The sequence below is a fragment of the Meriones unguiculatus genome, chromosome 9, assembly GCF_030254825.1.
Source record: "Meriones unguiculatus strain TT.TT164.6M chromosome 9, Bangor_MerUng_6.1, whole genome shotgun sequence".
NCBI lineage: Eukaryota > Metazoa > Chordata > Mammalia > Rodentia > Muridae > Meriones > Meriones unguiculatus.
In genome coordinates this window covers 31,125,604-31,147,102 of record NC_083357.1, presented here as the reverse complement: position 1 = coordinate 31,147,102, position 21,499 = coordinate 31,125,604, and the positions used below count along the sequence as shown (strand labels likewise).

Genomic DNA, 21,499 nt, shown 5'->3' with positions numbered 1-21,499 from the left:
AGGTGGATAGAACCTGGAACTTTGGGTTACAAAATAAAAACTTATTTTTTTTTCTTGCCTTAACTACTGAACATAAACAATCATTTGCTTAAGTATCCTATATGGTGTATACTACTACTGTATATCAATTAGCTGTGGCTGTGCAACAAAGTCTCCATCACTCAAGGCTTGGATCCATGAACGTGTGTGACCGCGGGTGAGACAGGCTGTCCTGAATGAGCGTTGCCAGGCTCTGTGGGGGTGTGGCCAGTTGCTCTTGTACAACGCCACGGTCTAGTAATTCCAACTCCTACAAGTTTAGGATAATCTTGCTGCAATGACTGAGCTTATGTAGTCATTGCTTTTGTTGTTGTTGTTGTTGTTGCTGTGATAAAACACCATGACTGAGGAAATTTATGTAGAACATGGAGTTTATTTGGATGTATGGTTAGAGAGGGATGTGCCCCAAATGGCAAGAAGGCATGGCAGCAATCAGCAGGCATGGTTGAGGGCTGAGAGCTCAGACCACGGCATAAAGCAGAGAACAAAACCTGCACATAGGCCTTTTTACTCTCAAAGGCCACTACCAGCGACATCCTCCTCCAGCAAAGCTGTGTCTCCTAAACCTCCCCAAACGGCACCACCATCTGCAGACCAAGGGTTCCAGTGCCAAGGCATGGGAGGGTCACCTTTTAAACCACCGCAGCTTGCCTCCTTGCTGTCTTTCAGAATTTCCGAAACTCAAAACAGTCCCAGCTGAGAAGACCTCATCTCACTTCTGGTTTTAAAAACATTCTAAAAGGAAAAATGCAATGAGGAAGCCAAGGAAATCTTTAGTTCACTTATTGAATATGAACTGGGTTTGGAAGGCATTGGGAAATGGAAGCGTTATCATTCTAATTTATCATGAGAGTGTTCAATATTTGAAAGCCCATGACTTCCTGTAAAGATTAGAATAATTATGTGGAATGAGAAATACATTTATTTGGAACCATCTACTGGGAGCTTCTGCCTCCCTCCCTCTGAGGCTGTTGGAAGGCAGTCCATGCCCACTCCACAAGGAAAGGTGTTCACACAACCCCTCTAGACAGTTTACATCACTGACTCTTTTAAGTGTGCTCATTCCTGATCCTAGGATGACCAACTTAAAAAAAAGAAAGAAAGAAAAGAAAAAAAGAAAAAGAAAAGAAAAGAAAAAAGTTAAAGGATCCACCAGTGAATGTTTCAGAGAACAGGCAGGGAAGAAACTTGTACTGTGAATGTGCACTGTGAAATGGACCTTGAACTCTGCTCCCCACACTGGAGTTTTCTTTTTTTAAAGCAAGTCAAAGGACCAGGTATGGTGGTGTACTCCTTTAACCCGAGCACGTGGAAGGCAGAGACAGGTGGCTCCCTTTGCTAAACTAAATATTAAACAGTCTTTATGAACAAAAACTTATTTCTGTTTATTTTCTTGTTGATGACAAGAACTTTTCAGGAAAACACTGTGTCCTCTTCCTGGGTCTCTGTGAGTTAGAGACCAGCCTGATCTATACAGCAAGTTCCAAGTTAGCCAGTGCTACACAGAGAGACCCTGTCTCAAAAATAAGTGAACAATAAAGTAATAAATAATATAAAAATAGGATGAGCATTTGTTCAGAGTCAGGAGGTAGACCACAGCAGTGTCTTCCATTTCCATTGTCATCCGCTAAGGCCCTGGCTCAACCCGCATCAAAAAGGACAAATGTTGCAATCATAAGGCCGGAGGTGCAAACTATCACTGAAGTAGCCCTTGCTGCCAGAAAGATTGTGGAAACTGCCCACATTGCTCCGTCGCACGTGTCCAGGGTCTGCCCTTACACAGCACAGTGCAGCAGAATGTTCCCTGCCCGCTAAGCCAGGCAGGGGTGGGCAGGGAAGCTGGTTGGCCGACTGTGTTTGTTTGCTTTACGGTTCTGAGGAGTACGTCCAGTGCCTCACATACAAAAGGAAGCCCTTTCCCTCGCCCCTGCAGCACCGGGCCTCTTTTCAATTTTGATCCTTGCTCTGAGACAGGGTCTCACTATATTATCCAGACTAACCTTAAGCTTTTGACCCTCCTGCTTCCACAGTGACTAGGGAGACAAGCATGTGACACCAAGCCCAGCTTCTCTACCCTCTTTTGTAGACTTATACTGAAAATGATTCTTGAAGTTCACATGTCACTGAAAGAGTCTCAGAACCCTAAACCATTGCCTTGTAAGCATTGCCAGCAGGAAAACACACACAGCCCCAGGAAGGCTGACCACTCCTGCTGAGACGGAGGAAGGAAGGGGATTGACACAACGTCCATGTGAAAAAATAGGCTCTCCATGCCTTAAAGTCACGAGGGAAGGGCATACTAGAATTGTCTTTGTGGTTTCATTATTATAAAATAGTTGGAGAAGCATTGGCCTCTAGACATTCTGGTACTCAGGACTCTGGCTTTGGGAAGCTAGTCCACGCTGTAAGGTCCTTGTTAAACATACAGATTGTTTCCTCCGGATTTGAGTGTCTAATTGTCTACAGAATTCTGACCATTCCCCCTGCCTGCTCCCTGGCACAGTGGACACCTACTGCTACCTCATACTTGGCAGTTGTCAGGGTGTGGAGTCGCCTGTGCGAGTCCTTCCACAAGTGCAGCCACGTGGCATGCTGAGAGGGGCCTGGAGTTGCTGAAATCCAGGCCCCATGGAATGAAAAGAAATCCATTCCACGAACACTCAGGGTACTCTGGCCTCAAGCTGGTTAGAAAGTACCTGCACATGAACAGAAAGAAAGCCAAGTGCCCACCCTGTCACCACTCCTCTTTATCTGTGTCTAAGTTGCAGCCAGCGTATGTGGTTTATTAGGGAAGACCAGCCTCCACCTCTGAGGACACCGTCCAGTGGGGGAAGGGTTCTTGCACCCCAGCTCAGGCCACCTTCACCCCAGGTTTGTCTGTTACATGTTTGAGTACCACATGATCTATCCTTAAGTTATGGGAAAAGTAGTCAGTCTCTCAAAAATTCGTGATATACCCACCTGCCCTCAGTTCCATGGCGGTTCATTTACATAATTAGTCCAGAAAACAGTCTTTAAACTCACATTAAACCATTCTTTCGTATTCCTCTCTTGAGCATCTCAGTACAGTAGTTACAGGATAGTTTCAGTCACCAACTGTGACCCATTATTCCTGCAGTTAGCAAGGAGCTGAGGAGTTGGGATGTGGATGTGTGGATTTCAGACTTTAATTTTCAAGCAAGAATAAATAGACCATTGTGCTCCCTTTGGTAAACTTAATATTTTTTTCTTAAAAAGCCTTTATGAACAAAAATTTATTTTTGTTCATTTTCTTGTTGATGACAAGGAATTTTCAGGAAAACACTGTGTCCTCTCCCTGGGTCCATGTGAAGCTCACAGCTCTCTCGTGTTTCCTGCATTAAATTTTTATCGTGTGCATGAAAATCAATATTCCAGATACATGCACAAGTGCACACATTAAAATGAACATGGCTTCATTTATTTCCATGATTAGACATTCAAATAAAAGTGCTTGGGTGTCTGTTTTCATATTCATAGGTCGGGATCTGTACATCAGAGGTATTTGTATAAGTGACACTTTTATTACATTCATTTCATTTGCAATATGATAGTGGATCATAAATATGTTACTTTCATGCCACCAAATCTGATTTGTAGCACTTTGCCCCTCACGAGTAGAATGCCTGATATTTATGAAGCACCTTTACTCCAAGAAGTGCTTTGCAAACATGGGGCCAGGTCCTATCACAGATCCGTAAATCACAGCTCCCACCCTTACGTCACCCTCCCAGCCACTGCTGAAGGAGCAGGAGCAGTCCGTGAATTCTCTGCAGACCACGAGGTGACAGCCAGGTTGTTAATTTGGGGAAGCAACAGCTCAGCTGAGCTCTGCTTGGCCACATATATGCCCCCAAAGGGATAGAATCCCATATTTAGTCACCCATCCTTCCTGCCATTCACAAGACAGTAGTAGAAAGCCCAGTGGAGGTTGGGCTCCACCAAGCTTTGAGAGTATGGGTAGAGTAAAAGCAGGCCTTTCCTTTCCTATTCTCCAGTGCAATGGGGCAAGGAGCAGGCTCCAATGCAAGCTGACCATGTATGCCCACCGTCTTCTCCAGGGGTGGAAAGCCTCTTGTCAAACCCCAGGGCCATTGTGGCTAGGTCTCTGCATGCAACAGCCAGGTCCTTTGGGGGAGGGAGAGGTTCAAGGCTGCCACAAAGCACAGTTCCATGCCTCATACTCCTAGAGAAAGGGATCTCACCGCTTCTCAGTGCATCGTCCTTGTACCCTGCGTCACCACCTGCCGCCGCAGTGAGGACCCTCACAGAGTGGAGTATGCAGAGTTCTTGGTGACTCCCTTCACAGAACTTCATTGTCATTTTTGTGTGACAAGTATCGTGCAGCAAGAAGAGCCACAGTCTGTGTGAAGCTCAGAACCACCAGGCTACCTGTAGATGCAGGGTCTCCACGGGATCCTGATCCTCCCATCCTTCTGTTGCTGTGAGGAGTGGAGGGTACTGTCATGGCATAAGCAGTCCAAGCTTCAGGTTGCAGTCCACATGATAGCGGTGTATCTTCTCCTGGGAAATTTCACTTCTCTAGTGTCTAGAACAGCTCCATTCACAGGTAGAGTCCTTGGGAGCACAGCACATAGCTTTCTGGGAACAACTACTACACAGAAGACCCTGGGCCTGCATGTTCCTTTTGCAGTCTCTCCCTTTCTCCGTTTTTCTGTATATTCCACCACAATCTCCTTCTCCTGCTTTCAGAGAGGGAGTTCTTGAGCCCTAGAAGGGAAATGATGATGAACTGCTGGCCCAGTTCCTGTGGGGTTTCCTGAGCTTAAGACACTGGCTGCCCCTCACTAGAAATGATATGCCGTGTGTTTGAGGGTCAAAGGTGAAATCTGGCCTCTGGCTCTTGTCAGAGGTGTTGAATGACTTGTGGCCTCAGAAGTGTGTGTTCTGAGAAACTTCTCAAGAAGCCACATGGTGTAGCATTCATCACGTGAAGGTGCACCCATAGCTGTCCTCCGTTCATGGAAGTATTGGCCCTGTGCCATATGGAGAGCAGGCACCCTCTCTCCCGAAAGAAGAAGCTGTGTGACCATCACCCACCCACAGCCTTTTTCCTGCAGCCCCAACCCTCCCAGCCACTGCTATCTGACTATGATGATTGCATGGGAAAGTATGTTACTAAATCTTTGGCAACTGTCTTCTTCCCTTCGTACAGTTTTCAGAGTTCATCCGCAGTACAACTTACATCAGTATTTCCTTTCATTTGCTAGCAAGTAATATTCTATTATTTGACAAGCCATTGGGTTTATGTGCCACCCACAGATAGACACATAGGCTGTTCCACACCAAAGCTATTAGGGACGGTGGTGGGAATGGTGAGATCCATGCTTGCATTTTTCATGCATGTTGCTGTTAAGTTGGTTCTCTGAGGTATGTAGCAGGACAAGAGATGCTGGGCCATGTGGTAAGTGTGAGGAATGTCAGACCTCCCTCGGAGGTGTTTGGAAAAGACCATAGTGGCTTAGATTTGACCTTTGTGTTGACTGAAACAGAGGTGTGTCAAAGAAGGGGTCTAATGTCTGGTACAAGAGCATGAGACACCTACACACAAGCCTTCAGGGTACAATATCTGATATCTGACAGAACACCATCCCTTGGGAGTGCCTAGGGACCACCATTCTGCCACTCTGTGCTGCCCAGCTTATTGTGTGCTGCTTCTTCTGGTTACATCTGCACACACACAGGTACATACACACACACACACACACACACATGCACACACACACTATACAACATGAGGCCTTTCTCCCACATCTCCAAGGAAGATCTGTCTGGTCACAGAGCTACAAGGGGATACCATGACGCCTTGAGCCTCTATTTCTCCATTGTGTAGAACAGCTCTGTTCCAGGGCTGAGAAGGATGGTGCCAACCTGTCTTCTCCAATGTGCCTACTTGCTTGGTAGTAAGTGGATACAGTAGAGAGAGAACTTGTCGGTTCTGCCCCTTGAAAAGGGATTAGGTGAGTTTGGTGGTCAAACCTCCAGGATTAGGAATCAAGATATCCACAAAGTGCTGCTCTTCCGAGCAGTGGCCCCTTTTGGCCCGGCGAGCTGCTTACACAGATGCTGACTTTTCTGCTGTGCCATTGGCTGCTCTCACTTCCTTCTTCTCCTCCTCCCTACTCACCCTGCCTCTGCCCTCACCTCCTAGCCACACAGGGCCCGAGGACTCTCCTAGTATGGGCACTGTGTGTCCTGGTGGCCTCTTTGTCCTTAGGGAGGCAGCCAGGCCAAATCCTCTTAGGCAGATCAGATTACGCCCTGGGTCATCTTGCATCACACTTGCCCACTTGCCCAGGTCATGCTGGCATCACACACATCTAGGCAGCCTGGGTCCTGACACCCCAGTGAGCATGGACTGCCTGGAGGGGTCATGTGATCTGGTGTCATTTATCTGCCTCCCTGGGTTTCAGGTTTCTTCCAAGAGCTCCTAGCCAAGAACCCAGGACTATACTCAGCCATGGAGAGATCTGGTCCTAGAGGAGTCTGTCTCTTAACTCTGAGTCCCGAACACCACTGTGTGGCAGTGTCCTGTTGGGTCGGGACATGCAGAGCCAGGTGGCACATATCTGCTGAGGTCCAGCCAGCCACAGGAGACCTGGAACAAGGTGTCTGTGAATGAAGGAGTGTATGAGTAAACAGTTGTCTCAGCTAAGGGCTTTGTACTGTTTAAAATAACTATAAATAATGGTATGTTGCATGGTTAACACAGAAATTAATAACACATAAAGGGACATAAACCATAGCCTTCTCACCCTTTCCAGGTAGCAGTCAGTTGATTCTGAAAAGAAAAAAAAAAGTAAGTAAATGAGACTCTTCAGATAGACCACACTTTTTATGAAGCAACCTTGTGGGACCCGGCTCCCAGGAATAACGGGCTGTTTAGTCAGGGTTTCTTTACTGTGATGAATACCATAACCAAAGCAATTTGTGGGGTGGGTTATTCTGTCTTCCAGGTAATAGTCCATCAGTGAAGGAAGTCATGGCAGGAATCTAATCAAGGCAGGAACCTGGAGGCAGGAACTGAATCAGAGGCCATGGATGAATGCTGCTTACTGGCTTGTTACTCCTTGGGGCTTGCTCAGCCTGTTTTCTTACAAGATCCAGGACTCCCTGCCAGGGTGAACTGGGACCTACCACATCCATCAGTCATTAACCAAGATACACCCTACAAGCTTGTCTATAGGCAAACTGATGGAAGCATTTTCTCAGCTGAGTTTTCTCTTCCCAGATAATTCTAGATGGTGGCAAGTTGATGAAAAACAAAACAACAACAGCAAAACAGCAACACTAACTAGCCAGGAGACGGTCCTTGCAGCACAGCCAGTCACTCAGGATATCCCTTAAGAACCTTCCCACCCAGCTTGCCTGAGCACTCCTTACAAGTCAAGCTTACACAGACTGATCTGTGCACACTGCATATCAAGAAAGGAAGGCAGGGTTCTGCCACAGGCCGTCAAGTCTCCTAGCTGAGAACTGCGTCCTCATTTTTTGCTGCTCGGGGCTGGGAGAGGGGATGTCTAGCTCAGGTGCACAGCCTGGCCCTCCATGACCTCTCACCTCTCTTTTCCAGCTGTCAGGAATGACAGGAATAAAAAGAAGAAGGAGCCTTCAAAACAAGAATGCACAGAGAGCTACGAGATGACAGCGGAGCTAGACGAGCTCACAGAGAAAATCCGCAAAGCCCACCAGGAAACCTTCCCCTCACTCTGCCAGCTGGGAAAATACACCACGGTAAGAGCCACTGCCCAGGATGCCAGGGGTGTGGGTACCGGTCCCTGTGCACCTGCATTGTTCCCATACAGTTTTCTGTGCCTGGCAAAATGCTCACCCAGTCCAGCCCTCGCCCTGCCTGTCGGTCAGGCAGGACACCTGGTGCCCTTTACTCCACATATTACACTGGGACAGAGCCTAAGGCAGGTTTCATCCATGAGCACCTACTGTATGGTGGGCTGCATGCTGAACAATGGCAGCGCAAGTATTTATGTTTGTGTCTCTTGGGGATTCTGGTCTGCCTAAGCCAGAAATTTATTACATAGGTTATAGCAGGCATCTGACCTGCAGGGGACCTGGGGTCCATCTTTTAAGCATCAATCCAGCTATAAATCCCAGGCATGATTATGGGGCCATCCATCCTCTGGGTCATGGTCTGGCTTCTAGAGGAGATGTGGATAATCTCAAGAAAGCCTGGAAGGGTACACGACAGGGTGATCTGGGCCCCAGCAATAGGCAGTCCCATGTGTTCCACTGCTCAGGGAGAGGTGGCTTTTACTATAGTTCTACATCAACAAAGTGACAGAGAGAGACCTAAGGGTTTGTGGGAAGGTGTGGTTGGATGTTCCAGGTGTTCCTTGGGTCCTTGAACTTTCCAACACAGGTTAGCATGTGCTGTGTTTAGTAATGGACATTCACAACCTGGACACTCAGTAGATACTTGAGGAATGAATGAATGAATGAATGAATGAATGAATGAATGAATGAATAAATGAATGAACGAATGAACGGGCCCAACTAGACTGCCCTTCCGCCCTCTTTCAATGACTCATTATGTTGCTTACATTGCTATCTAGTAGTGTGCTTAAATTTTTAAGCATTTGTAAGGGTTTCCCATCTCTGGTTTGGTAATAGGCATGCTGGGAAAATAATAACATGAAAATCCTCAGGATAAAAAAGAATCAATGATGATGCCAGGAAGGAACAGAAACGGTGAAGAAAGGGGCTTTGAAGCTACACTTCAGGAGTACATGGAGTCCTGTGCTTGGATGTTAGTGCCTACCAGTAAATGGCAGAGCTGGCTAGGTCACGCCAAGGGGCTCTGGACAACTTGGTGCTGGAAATGCCAGGTGGATGCCCAGGGAGCCCAAGGCTCCTATGGGAGCTGAGGCTGCAGTGATAGAAGGCAATGGGTTTCCTGGCCACACAGAGAGCTTTACATGTGTGGAAGCTGAGAATGATGAAGAATGGCACTTCAGAAGCTCACAATAGCAGAGGCACTTGGCAATCCTAAGAAGCCACAGACTGGCCAGAAGGTTTACACAAGGTTCTGGGGTGCTGAATTGGTGCTCTTCAGGCAATACTGAAAAGCCATGGCCCAGAATGACCTTTGAGGGTCTTTTCTGCCCTCGCCAGGAGAAGAGGAAATGGTGGCCTGCCTGCTGGGCCTATTCCCCTACCACCACCACACACACATGGTGTAGGGGGTCACTGTCCTAGCCCAGAGTAGGATAAGGTTGTATGCCACCAAGAAATTGCCATATTCACATAAGAAAGACACAGGTATATCACAGCACAGGCCAAGAGTCATGCCTCACTCAGCTAACTGATGTGTTTCACCTCTCCACGGGGTGTTGTCATGGCCTGAAGGATGAAATTAGATGGTTCCTAGAATACTTCTAGTAGGGGCTTTTCATGTGGCTGGGGCATGACTGAAACACTATCCAGCACAGAGCCATCCTGTCGATAGGATCTGACTGGCTCTGAAGTCACAGTGACTGACAACTAGTGCCAGTGAACAGGATGTTTCTTCTTTTTGAAAATAGTTATCAGCAACTATGTTATAAGACTGTATCATTGTGTTGGGCTAAGCATCAACGTGAGCCTTAAACTGAAAGGTGGAGACACTGGCTCTGGCTGAGGCCAAGGGCAAAGCTCTGAAACAGCATCCTCTGGAATGGCAGACTGTACCAGAAAAGAGTGAGAAGCGAGGAGGGGGTGGAGGACCTCCCCTATTACTGGACTGGGTGAGGGGCATGGGTGAAGAAGAGGGAGGGAAGGTGGGATTGGGAGGGGAGGAAGGAGAGAGCTACAAGTGGGATACAAAGTGAATAAACTGTAATTAATAAAAAATAAAAATTAAAAAATTAAATTCTGTCAAAAAAAGAAAAAGAAAAAAAGAAAGAAAAGAAGAGAAAGGGGATAACCTCCAGGTCCCTCAAAGATAGACAGGCTGCCTGGCTTTCCGCACGTAAGTGATGGAGAACACTTGCTAGCAAATCAGTAGTCTTTGCAGCTGGTATTTAGCAAGCAGTGACCATTTGCAGGAGCCATGATCAGAACCCTCAGCCCTTCCTTCTTCTGAAGACCCCGTGAGTGGGGACTGCTGGCCCATAGACACACACGGGTAAGCCAAGCTATAAAAGGCTCGAGCACCTGTTTCTTTGTTGGTGGTCAGTAGCAGACACAGAGCCTAAACTGCACCATGTGCAGTGGGGCTAGGCAGACTGAGACAGGCCTTTCTGACCAGGAGCACACCAAACCCCTAATGGTAGAAAAGGTATGAGCATGCTTTTGGAGGCAGAGCCCCTGAGGAGGAGTGAGAGGGGCAGAGCAGGAGAGGCAACCGAGTATAACCACACCAAGGACCATATTGACCAAGGACCCTCCCTCTTCTCCACATGGCCATGTCTAAATATGGCCTGGTCATGCCCCCATACCCAGACTCACAAGGTAACCAGATGAAAGGGCCTCGTTGCAGTGGGTAGTGGTTTTGCCTCCTTTGGCCTTTGCTCCAGTGATCTTACTCCTACATAAGGCACAGCTCTCTAGAGGAAGCCCCCAACCTCAGTAAACAGCCTCTGTGGAAAACCGCCCTAGCCTTCTTACCACCTCAGCAGGATGATGCAAGTTTAATTTTTTCTGCTGGCATTCTTCAGCAAGGTCTAGCCCCAGCTATCTCAGGGGTGGACATTTCTGACTCACTCCAGTTCTCTTTCCTGGAATCTTGGGATCTCCTTCCAGGTAAGCTACCTCAACCAAACCTTAGTTTGAAAGTTAAGACTGAGGGGTGTCCATTGCCCATAATGCTTCCTGGACCCCGTCCCCTGTACCCTGCTTTGGGGCCAATCTGTCATGTTAGTTCTGTGTTGCTGGGACAAAATACCTGTCAGAAGGAACTTGAGGGAGGAAACATTTATATTGGCTCTTAGTTTCAGAGGACTTTCCATAGCCGAGAAGTGCGCAGAGGAGGTAGAGAGAGTGTGGAGGTACTTCCGCTCATGGCACAGGACAATGTGGCTGAGGTGACCAGGAAACAGATGTTATGGCAGGAGACATGGTTGGATATGACATGCAAAGTTTAGCCACTAGTGAGTGACCCTGGTCCTGCTCCAGCTAGGCTGCATCTCTGAACAGTTCCATCTGCCCCAGAAACAGCCTGGGACCAAATACTCAGGCATGAACCTATGGGGAACATTTCAAATTTACACCATAATCGAGATCATCTGGCTCCTGGTGACCATCATCCCAAGCCCTCTTTGGAGGACCTTTCCAATGGAGTGAGAGAGAGAAAGACCAAGTTCATCAGAGGACAGATCCTCCCTGCTGGGCAGATGGACAGTCTTCAGGATAGTGCGCCCCTGTCCCCTGGCACACGAGCTGCCTCCGCACACTGTTTCTTTACTCATTCTATGTCTACACAGATCTGGCTTTGTTCTCAGTATAAGAGACTTCAGATCCTTTCTGGAAGTAAGTGGGAATACACATGAACAGCAGCAGCCACAGCACCTTCGCCTCAAGCTCCCCGCTCCCAACTTAGCATTTATCAAAAGCTGTTTAGAGGGAGGCAGTGGCTTCAAAGGCCAGAGACTTCCTGTCCCTCTCCTGGGGTGGCACACATGTCGATGCCTGTGGCATAAGTGGGCAGGGGAGAATGAGACAGCAGACAGCCACTTCTGCAGGTCTTTCACTGTAGCTTTTATTTTCCAAATTACAATCCACTAGTGACATGTTAGCAGGTCCTGGGAATGGATGTGAGAAGGACACAAATATACACCCACCTGCCTCTACCCCAGACCTGAGCAGGAAGCCCATCACCAGGCTCTCAGCTCTATCCGATGCTGCTTAGGTGGCACTTAAACTGTTAAGCCTGGGCCCCTCATCTCCATATTGGTAATTTTGGTGGTACAATCTTCATGTGTAGTCAGATGGTTCTGTGAGAAAAAGGTCTCAGAGTCTTACACAGTTTCTGGCAGAAAAGGTATGTTTAGTGGAGGGTTGTCCCCTGGACCTGGTGAATAGCTTCATCATTTAGAGCCACGTGTCTGGCTTACAGAAAAGTAAGTTGCAACCATGACCCTAGTGTCCCAGCCACACAGGCCACTTTGCCACGTGCTGCTGTTCACCCTACTCATGGGGCATGTGGGACATAAGCTGCCCTGGCAGAGGTTTGCACATGTGAGCCATGAGGACTCAAGGAGCTCTAACACTCAGAACAATGGCTACAGACAGAATCATGAACGTACCAATAGGAGACAGGTGCTATAACAGCAAGGATGTGTAACTGATTCTAGGTGCCTGCAGGCCTGGCTTGCTTTTGAGAGAAATCATGTATGTGATGGCCAGGGGAGAAAAACCTAGAGGTCAGGAAGGCTGACTCCCAGGGGTGCTGACACTTGGGGAGTCATGAGTCCAGAGTTCTGACCCTCTCTGTCACCTCAAAGCTGCATCACCTTGAACCAGCCTGTAACTTCTAAGTCTCAGACCCCTGTAGTGTATACTCCTGCCTGTCATGTTCCTGTTCTGACTGCTGTTTTCCAGCTAGGTGTACTTGGTTCTCACCACGTTGGTCTCGTGGAGCTACCTCAGAAAAGTTTTACTAACTGGGTTACTTGAAGTGGAATTGCCTTTGCCTCCCGTGCCAGAAGAGTGGAAGTCCACACTGCAGCTGGGTCATACTCTCTGATAGTCCCAGGACACCCCATCCAAGCCTCCCACTGCCTCTGCCTTTGGTAGCGCTCTTTACCTTTCCTTCTGCCTTCTGCAGCGTCCATGAGCACTGTCTCCTTCAGCTCTCAATACTTGTCCATGTTCTCCCACTGGCATACATGTCTAGCTGATACGTGCCAAAGGACATGGTGTCATATAGGATTTAGGGTCATGTTTATTGACCAGAAAGATGCTAGTCTCACTTATGACTTCCTCAGCATGGTGGTTCTGGAACTTTGTAGCTATCTCATAAGAGTATCCAACCAGGAAGGAAGTCACTAACACAATGGAAAGTTTACGGGACAGTAAGTTCTCAACGGGAAATAAAAGAGATGGAACACCAAGAAAAGCATGGCTGCCACAGCCTGTCTAGACGGGTGACTGCTGTGACCCCTGTTCACTCAGGGATCCTGTACAGGTCACTGCCCCTTTCTGGGCCTTAGCCTCCCTTTCAGCCAATCAGGATCATAATTGTATTTAGCTTGTGGGAGGTCATGGAAAATAGGACAAATAAAATGTCCCCAAGTCTGAGGCAGCCTAGACAAGGAGTGGCTACATTAAGAGCACATATGTACATGTGTTCATGATGGAGAGGTGAAATACACAAGTCAGAGTCACTTCACCAATGGGTCTTAGAAGACATTCTTGAGATAGGCTAGCGACTCCAGGCCTAAGAAGGGAGGTTTCTCCAGAGAGGCTCGCAACATTCCTCCAGAACTTCAATTCAGTTCTTCTGAAGAAATTCTGTAGTCCACACCCAAAACCCCAGGCCTTGAGATTCAAAGGAAGATGATAGCCAGACCAGGCTGCACTGTGAGACCTGGACTAGAAGAAGCAGGACAGGGATGTGGCTTGGTGTGGAGGACTTTCCTGGTCTGCACATGGTTCTGGGTTACATCCACAGCTCCACAAAGAAAGAGAGGAAGAGAAGGAGAGGGAGGAGGAGGCAGAAAAGGAGGAGGAGGAGAAATGTTTGCTTCACTCCTTAGCTTTAAAGCGTTCAAATAAACCACTGACCTGCCCAGGAGTTGCCAGTCAGCCTTACCAGTGGGATTGTAGACACTGGATTCTTTCCACCACTGAGGAGTACTTTTCTGAAAGAGATGCCAGCAGAAGAAGCAATAGTGTGTCATCCAAAAGAAGGTGCTGTGCCATGGTAGAAGATATCATTTAACTGGATTAGCAAGGCTGGGCTTTTCCCAAGAAGGCCCTGGAGGGAGGGGGCTGAAGGGCACAGCATTCTCAGAAACTTCTACAGAAATCCTGGTGACCCCCCAAGCAGGCAGCAGTCCTATCCACAGCAAGGCCTGGCTCAGCCCAGGTCTCATTCCCTGTCACCTCTTTCTCTACACACATCCTCACCTTCTTCTGAGCATCTTCTCCCCCACCCTTCAGTGCCTGCAGCAGCTGCTTTCATCGCCAGACCTAGCAGGACATGCTCTCCACCTACCGCAGCTGGAAGATAATATAGGAGCCATTTCAAGCCTCGTGCCTATGAACCCAGCAGCCAGGATAATAAAACACGGGGTTATTTTATGTTTTATTAACTGCCTTTTGCCTTCAGTTTGCATAATCGTGAGCTGGATTGACAGGCTGTTACTGGGTCGTTCGCTGCTTTAATAGAAGGAGGCATAGGCCCTCCTCCCATTCTCACTCTTGCATGATGGAGCTGCTCATCCAAAGCTGATGAAGATTTCCTTCACACTGACTGCATCCAGCAATGTCATTTTTTCCAGATGGATACTCCATTGTAAAGTGATTTCCCACCAAGCTCGACTCCATCCCTCTCTTCTGTGGCATCTTTCTGTGAACTGGATAAACTGCCTATTAAATTTAATTACAGCCCGAATGGCCACATGCCTTGATCTTGCACACGCATACCCACGAGTGTACTGTGTTCCACAAAGATCCTTGAGGAAATAAAATTAATCTAGAGGATGTGTGCTTGTTTCTGCAGGGGCACTGTGGAAGCCAGGGTGCCGATGCTACTCTGAGGCCTTCTGTAGACTCCCACCTTCAAATTCTTCCTGTGGCCTCCTACTGATATGAGAAGCACAGAGAGCTTTGTGGGCTTCTGTGGACTGATTTGACTGAAACAGGGCACTTAAGCTATTAATTTTCAATGTAAAGTTGTCTTTGCAAAGCTAGGAGCCTTTGTCAAGAGGGCTATAGCACCAGGCCTAGGGAATCTAGTCTCTCTTTGGGTGCTTCAGTTTGCCTTGGTGTTTTGCAGTTCATGAAGAGGTCTAGGATACCTCCAGGAGAAACAGCCTCTTGGAGTCTCTTGCCCAGAACAGCTGTCCTGTGATATCTCAGACAAGCAAAGGCTTTTGCGACTTCACTAAGCTCTCCTGAACTCTACTAACTCATGTCATCTGTGGTGTAGGCAGTGACAAGAAAAGCAAATGAGCTAAGGACTATGTGCAAATGAGGAAGTTACCCACATGTTTAGAGGCGAGCACTATAATCAGGCACAGGATGTGGAGGGGAGAATGCCAGAAGGTATGTAGTCCTCATAGAAGGCCAAGGAGGGGATAAAAGAAAGTTATGTTGGTCAAAGACTTGAGGAAGTACATGGTGCCAGGATGAAAGACAGCTATCTAGGGGGGGAAATCTGACAGTACAAAGGGCTGAGGCTAGACCATAGCCAACTTTCAAGTAAAGCAAGAATACCTGAGAGGCTAAAGCTGAGAGTTGGGGGATAGTGTGAGCAGGGGCCAGAGACCCTCCCATCACTAAGGTGATTTGGGCTTTTAGTCTCCTGGAGATGAGGGAGATGATGACAGAAATGAGGGAGGAAATTGTGAGATTTAAACTGAGAGATGAAGGAAGTGGTTAGAGGGATGCAACCTGGTCAGGAGTACATCCAGAACACTTGACTCATGGATGCCATGCCTAAGACCTTTGTAGCTCTGGGAAGCTGGACAGGCCCAGGCTTTTAGTAGTGGCATCATAAACTGTTCTGTGTCACTTTTTGACCTTTCTTTTTCTTATGAAACATTTCATTACAACATGGAAACTGAATAGGAGAATGAAGCCCTGTGGTCACTTCATAGCCCCTTCTGGCCCATCATAGCCCTGTCATAGTGCCTGTGGCCTCCGAGGGCCATCTTCTGGTTCCTTGCACCTTTGACACAGTGGTTACTGTCTTGTTATCTGACGTACGTGCCAGGCTGCACCCTCCTACTCTTACGGCTTTCAGTTTATGTTCTAAGTGTGACAATCAAATGTCAATAGCACATTACATAAAGCAAGCCTCCTGAACACTTTGCCTGCTCAGACTTTGCACTTTTTGTTAGTCTCTCCTCTTCCTGTGCTTGAAATGGAATTCAGAGAAGACTTAACACCTCCACCAGTAAGTCTTGTGGCTACCGCTTTTTATCTGAGCTATGTGTCTGGACTGTAATTTACACGACATAATGCTTCATCTCCTGAGAAGGTACAGACTTCTTGATGTGTTGCAAACCATTCTCAACATTATAGAAAGGTCTCTCCTGCACCGGTGACCCCCTACCCCGCCCACGATCCCCAGAAGCCACTGTCCCATCCTCCATCAGTTGCCTTTTCTACGATGCCCTGGGATGGCCCACGCATCCACCCTCCTCCCTTTAGTACAATACTCCTGGCTGCTGCAGATGGTGTCTGCCTGCTTTTGCTGATGGCACCCTCCCGTTCACTCCATAGTCACTATTTAGCATCCGAGCATTGGTTCCTTCTCCATAGCTGTCACTGTGCAATGTCTTGGGTGGCTCTTTGGCTTTGCATGGTCTCTGATGTCCTTGATGGTCCATGTTCCTATGTCTCCCTGTGAGTACAACAAAGGCTTCATCTGACTCAGCTTTGATCAAGAGTAGACTGAAGCCTAGTAGTGTGTTTTCCCTCAGGACAGCCACATGGCAGTAACAGCCAGTGAGGAACAATGTCTAGAGGCATCAGTTCATCGGATATACAACAGTAGGTCTGTCGTTCCTTTGTTAGGAGTGGAGAGCCATAGTAGAGAAACTTTCCCTCCCTTGCTCCTTGGCTGTCAAATGGCTGCTGTAAAAGCTTGTGCAGTTTGAAAGCAGGAAATAGAGGTAGCTCAGAGAAATTAATCGTGAGCCCATTCACAGGAAGCATCCCATTCCTATCCCCTGATGGCATGCTGTCATTCATTCTCTTCTCTTTCTTCTCCCTCCCTCTCAGAATTCCAGTGCTGACCACCGCGTCCGGCTGGACTTGGGCCTCTGGGACAAATTCAGTGAGCTGGCCACCAAGTGCATTATTAAGATCGTGGAGTTCGCCAAGCGTCTGCCGGGCTTCACCGGCCTGACCATCGCAGACCAGATCACCCTGCTCAAGGCCGCTTGCTTGGACATCTTGGTAGGCTCCTTTCTGAACTCTGGGAGGAGGGAGGGAGTAGGAAGAAGGGGAGGAGGGCAAGGAGGAAGGAAGGAGTTGGAGGCTTCCAGGAGCCTCTGAGATTACATCCCAGTAATTTCCTAGATCTGGAGAGCTCTTGCATGTGTTGGAATTGCACTGGATTGACAAAAATTCAGAGGTCCCTGGGGTTTGACAGGACTTTCCTTGTATCCCTCTCCATTGTGACAACCCCCAAACCCCACCACACCATGTGATCATGGGAGTGACTCCTCACTGGCCTGAGTGATGGCTTGCTCCCTGGAATCTGCATATCCTTTTTCTAGACCAGTCTTTATAAAGAGCACCTCCTTCCTTCTGTTCATGAGTCCTTCTCACCCTGCCCTGGAGCTCCATGAGATATTTGAAACCTACCCATATCATAGCCCTGCAGGTGCTCAAGACCATGAGGATTCCCTGGCTAAGCTCACAACAGGGGAATGCCTGACCTAGCCCTTGGCATAACTCCATGATGCTACCACTTGTGGTCTGGGGCAACTTCTGTCTTAGCCAGCAGCTGCAAACCATTGCTCCCAGGTCTGGAGGCTGGAAGCCCATGATCAGCCAGTGTAATTAGGACCTTAGGTCATAGGCCATCCATCCACTCACTGGCTTGAGTTCTGTGGTCTCCTCATGTATAAAGGACACTAATCTCTTCTTGGGGCTGCATCCTCATGACCCAAAGAGGCTTAATCTACTACCCCATACCCTGAGAGTGGTCTCCCAACACCTAGTACTCTGGGTGGTAGAGCTGCGGCTTCAGTGTATAGCAGCCCTGTGGCCTTTTCTACAGCTGAGAGAAAGGGGAATTCCTCAGCCATGGCTTCCAGAGCCTCTAGAGAGGAAGGCCAGGTTCTGCTCTAAAACCATGGGGGCTGAGGGTATGGTAAGGGCTTGAAAGGCAGGTACTGTGTCCCTATGGGAATCACTATGCATACAGTCTTGTTAAGAGTCAGGACTTCCCTCCCAAACCCATCCTACTGCTCATGACATGACCGTGGGCTTTCAGGGAGCCACCCCCAGTTTAATTATGTCAGGAAAAACCTCTGGGCTCCCTCCTCCCCTCGGCAGACACTGCATAGCAGAGGGGAACAGGGAATGTTTCATGGAAGTCCAGCTCCATGAGGGTACAGAAGATACAGCTCATAAGGACTGGAGACTGCAGAGAGCTCACCAGGCCTAGGGTCTTTAGGGTAAGGTAGAGAAAGCACAAGTTCTGCAGCCTGATGGTGGGCTGAAGTAGAGGGTGTGGGGCACAGTGAGGCCTAGGCGGTAACTATGAGCACAAGGAGGGACAGGCTTCTAGAAGAGGGAATCTGCCATTGCTCCGTGGTGGGCTACAAGTGCCCACGACTCTGACCATGATTTCCTCCTGATCCTTGGCACGATGCTGGCTGTTCCTGGGTGTTGCATGATGGCTGCCTGTGTGTCTACAATCACACTGTTTTCAAAGAGGGCTTTCCTTGCGTTTGAGTCAAATTCACTGTTAGCCATGACACTGAGCAATGTGGCCTGAACAACTTTAGGGAAGTTCATTTAAGCTCAGGGTTTGAGAATATAAGCCAAATGATAAAAAAGTCTTGGCTGCAGGATTGAGGCACTGATCACATTGTATCCAGAGTCAAGAGAATACCAGTTCTCAGCTGACTTGCTGCCTCTTCCCTTTCTGTCTGTCTGGAACCCCCTAGCCTATGAGATGGTGCCACACACATTCAGGGTGCACCTTGCCGAACAGTTAAGCCCTTCTAAAGTACCATCACATAGGCATGCCCAGAAGTGTGTGTATCCCCATAACAATTTTAAATCCCATAAAGTTGACATGAAGATTGGCATAACAGCTGGTAAGGATCATTCTTATTTTTGGTTGACTAAACTTTTGAAAACAGAATCTTGTTTATCTTCTTCTCCCTAGCACCTGGCTTAGGGCCTGAGAGGTAAGTACTTGGGAAACAGTTCTTTCAATCAAATGCTGATTTATTTTAGTAAAAAGTTATTTCTCAATGTGTGTCCTACATATTATTCCCTGAAGATTTTAGCTCTGTACTCTGCCATCGTCTAATGAAAGAAGACATTAACAGTGAGCAGTGGGGCGTGCTGCCCATGTGAGGCCCAGGTTCCTCAGGACTTCCTGTTTCTTCTACCATACATCTGGTTGGTGCTGTCAGGACAGGCTGGTATAGATAATCCAGCAAGTGTACATACATACTTTTCTTCTTCCAGATTCTCAGAATTTGTACCAGGTATACTCCAGAGCAAGACACCATGACCTTCTCTGATGGCCTTACCCTAAATCGAACTCAGATGCACAATGCTGGCTTCGGTCCTCTGACTGACCTTGTGTTCACCTTTGCCAACCAGCTCCTGCCTTTGGAAATGGACGACACGGAAACTGGCCTTCTCAGTGCCATCTGCTTAATCTGTGGAGGTACTGGCTCCCCCAGGGACCTCCACGAGACCCCACACAGAGCAGAAAGCGTGCTGTTCCACCGGGGTTCTTGTGCATAGAGAAAGGCATGTGGATACCACTCTCATGCGATGGGCAATTGTACCTTTTCCTGTTAGAAATTAAGTAGTACTGTTTGAATTCCTTCTGCTCTGAAAGAAATTCCAAAATGTCCAATTTCTCGTGGGAAACAATTACTTTCGTAAAGGCAGGGTCATTCTGCTATATGCTTAAGGACATTTTAATGATGACCTAAGTGAATTGCATGTTGTTAATAAAAAACTCAAAGCGCCACCTGGGCTCCCCCACCATTCCAGTGTGTTCCTGGTGGGCTGGAATAAAGTATGGCCCCTTCTTTATGGTGACCCAGGCTGGCTAACCAGAAGCTAACATTAGTTTGAAAGTAGTGGTTGTAATTAAGGGGGCAGGCTTATTTACCTTGCTTTCAGACGTTCTTTAGTTCAGTTCAATACTGACACCGTCTGGTCATGAGAGGTAATTCTTGCCTTTGTACCAAAGTGGCCATCAAACATGGTTACTAAGGGACAACTATCTTCAAGTTTCCCTGCTTAAATCAATTGCATTTACTCAGGGTAGTATGTGACTTTGTCACCAAATAGAGCCACTGTACAGGAGAAATGGGAGACAAGAAAGGAGATGGCCAGCAGTCCTTCAGCTGTCTGGACACTAAACACTTAATTCTTCCTCTTGCTATCCAGACCGCCAGGACCTGGAGGAACCAACAAAAGTAGACAAGCTCCAAGAACCACTGCTGGAAGCACTAAAGATTTACATTAGAAAACGACGGCCCAGCAAGCCCCACATGTTTCCAAAGATCTTAATGAAAATCACAGATCTCCGCAGCATCAGCGCTAAAGGTATATCTTCAGGGTGGTGAGGACAGCAGGGCTTTGCCAGCCTCTGCTTCTTAAATCCCATGTTCTAATCTGAGGAGTCCCATTATTGCTTAAGTTAGGATGTATATTTCATAGAAACCAAAAGGAATTAAGCATTGTCTGAGCCCTCGTGTGTATGCACGGCTAGCTCCTCAGGCTTCCTTGGGGAGACATTTTGATGTTGTCTCTAGTGTGTGACAGTAGAAGCAGAAAGCAGCTATCAGTACCCAGTGATATTAAGAGACTGTACTGCTTTAAAATGGGATGGCTAGTTCGAAGAGCCACTCTTCCAGATGGTGTTTTTTGAAACTATTATTGGGGCTCACAATCACACCCTTGGAGATAAAAGGACAATTTTGTTAAGTTGCTTTTCTCCTTCAATCCATGTACATTCTGGGGCACCAAATCAAGTTAACCAACTTGCACAGCAAGCTCTTAGCCTTCTTGTCCATTTCACCACCACCCCTTTTTTTCAGAGCATATTTAACTTTCTGATTCCACACATTTCATATCAGCCTTCTGGATACCTCGGGCTTCTATACACTTGGCCTGTTTTTCCATGGCATCCTAACCCCTAGAAAAATGAGGGTCACTGTGGGACCAGCTCTGGTGTGAACAAGTTAACTCCTGCATTTCTGAGTAAAGGAATTCTTGCTTGAGAGACATTACTCTCACCTCATGATCCTCAGTCTATGTGGCAACTCAGGCAATTACAGAAATGCCTCAAGCCATCTTATAGCTGAGTGCAGAGGGTTTTTCCGTGTCTAAATGACTCAGCAATTATTCCCTGTGCCAACTATGCTATTACCTGCCATGTTCCTCTCCACTAGCAAACTCCACACCTGAGGATCTTGGCAAGCCAAGACACAGACTCTACATTTCCGAAGGTGCTTAAATGCACAGTGAACTTGTTTGACAAGAAATCTCAGTTTTTGGTTCTTTTCAGTGAGACATTCTAAGTTCATCCACAGCATGGAATTAA

General features: G+C 47.6%; 1 protein-coding gene across 8 annotated transcripts in view; it reads left to right on the top strand.

The window, feature by feature from the left end:
- Rarb (retinoic acid receptor beta) overlaps positions 1-21,499 on the top strand; it is a 648,239-nt gene that overhangs the window by 624,575 nt on the left and 2,165 nt on the right. For 6 of the 8 annotated variants that reach the window (XM_060390997.1, XM_021648066.2, XM_060391003.1 and 3 more), the window contains 4 exons: positions 7,652-7,812; positions 16,966-17,142; positions 19,399-19,603; positions 20,341-20,499. In XM_060390997.1, coding sequence (XP_060246980.1) covers positions 7,652-7,812; positions 16,966-17,142; positions 19,399-19,603; positions 20,341-20,499 — 702 coding nt within the window. The remainder of the gene's footprint in view (positions 1-7,651; positions 7,813-16,965; positions 17,143-19,398; positions 19,604-20,340; positions 20,500-21,499) is intronic. The other 2 variants (XM_060390998.1, XM_060391001.1) reach the window with 1 other exon arrangement.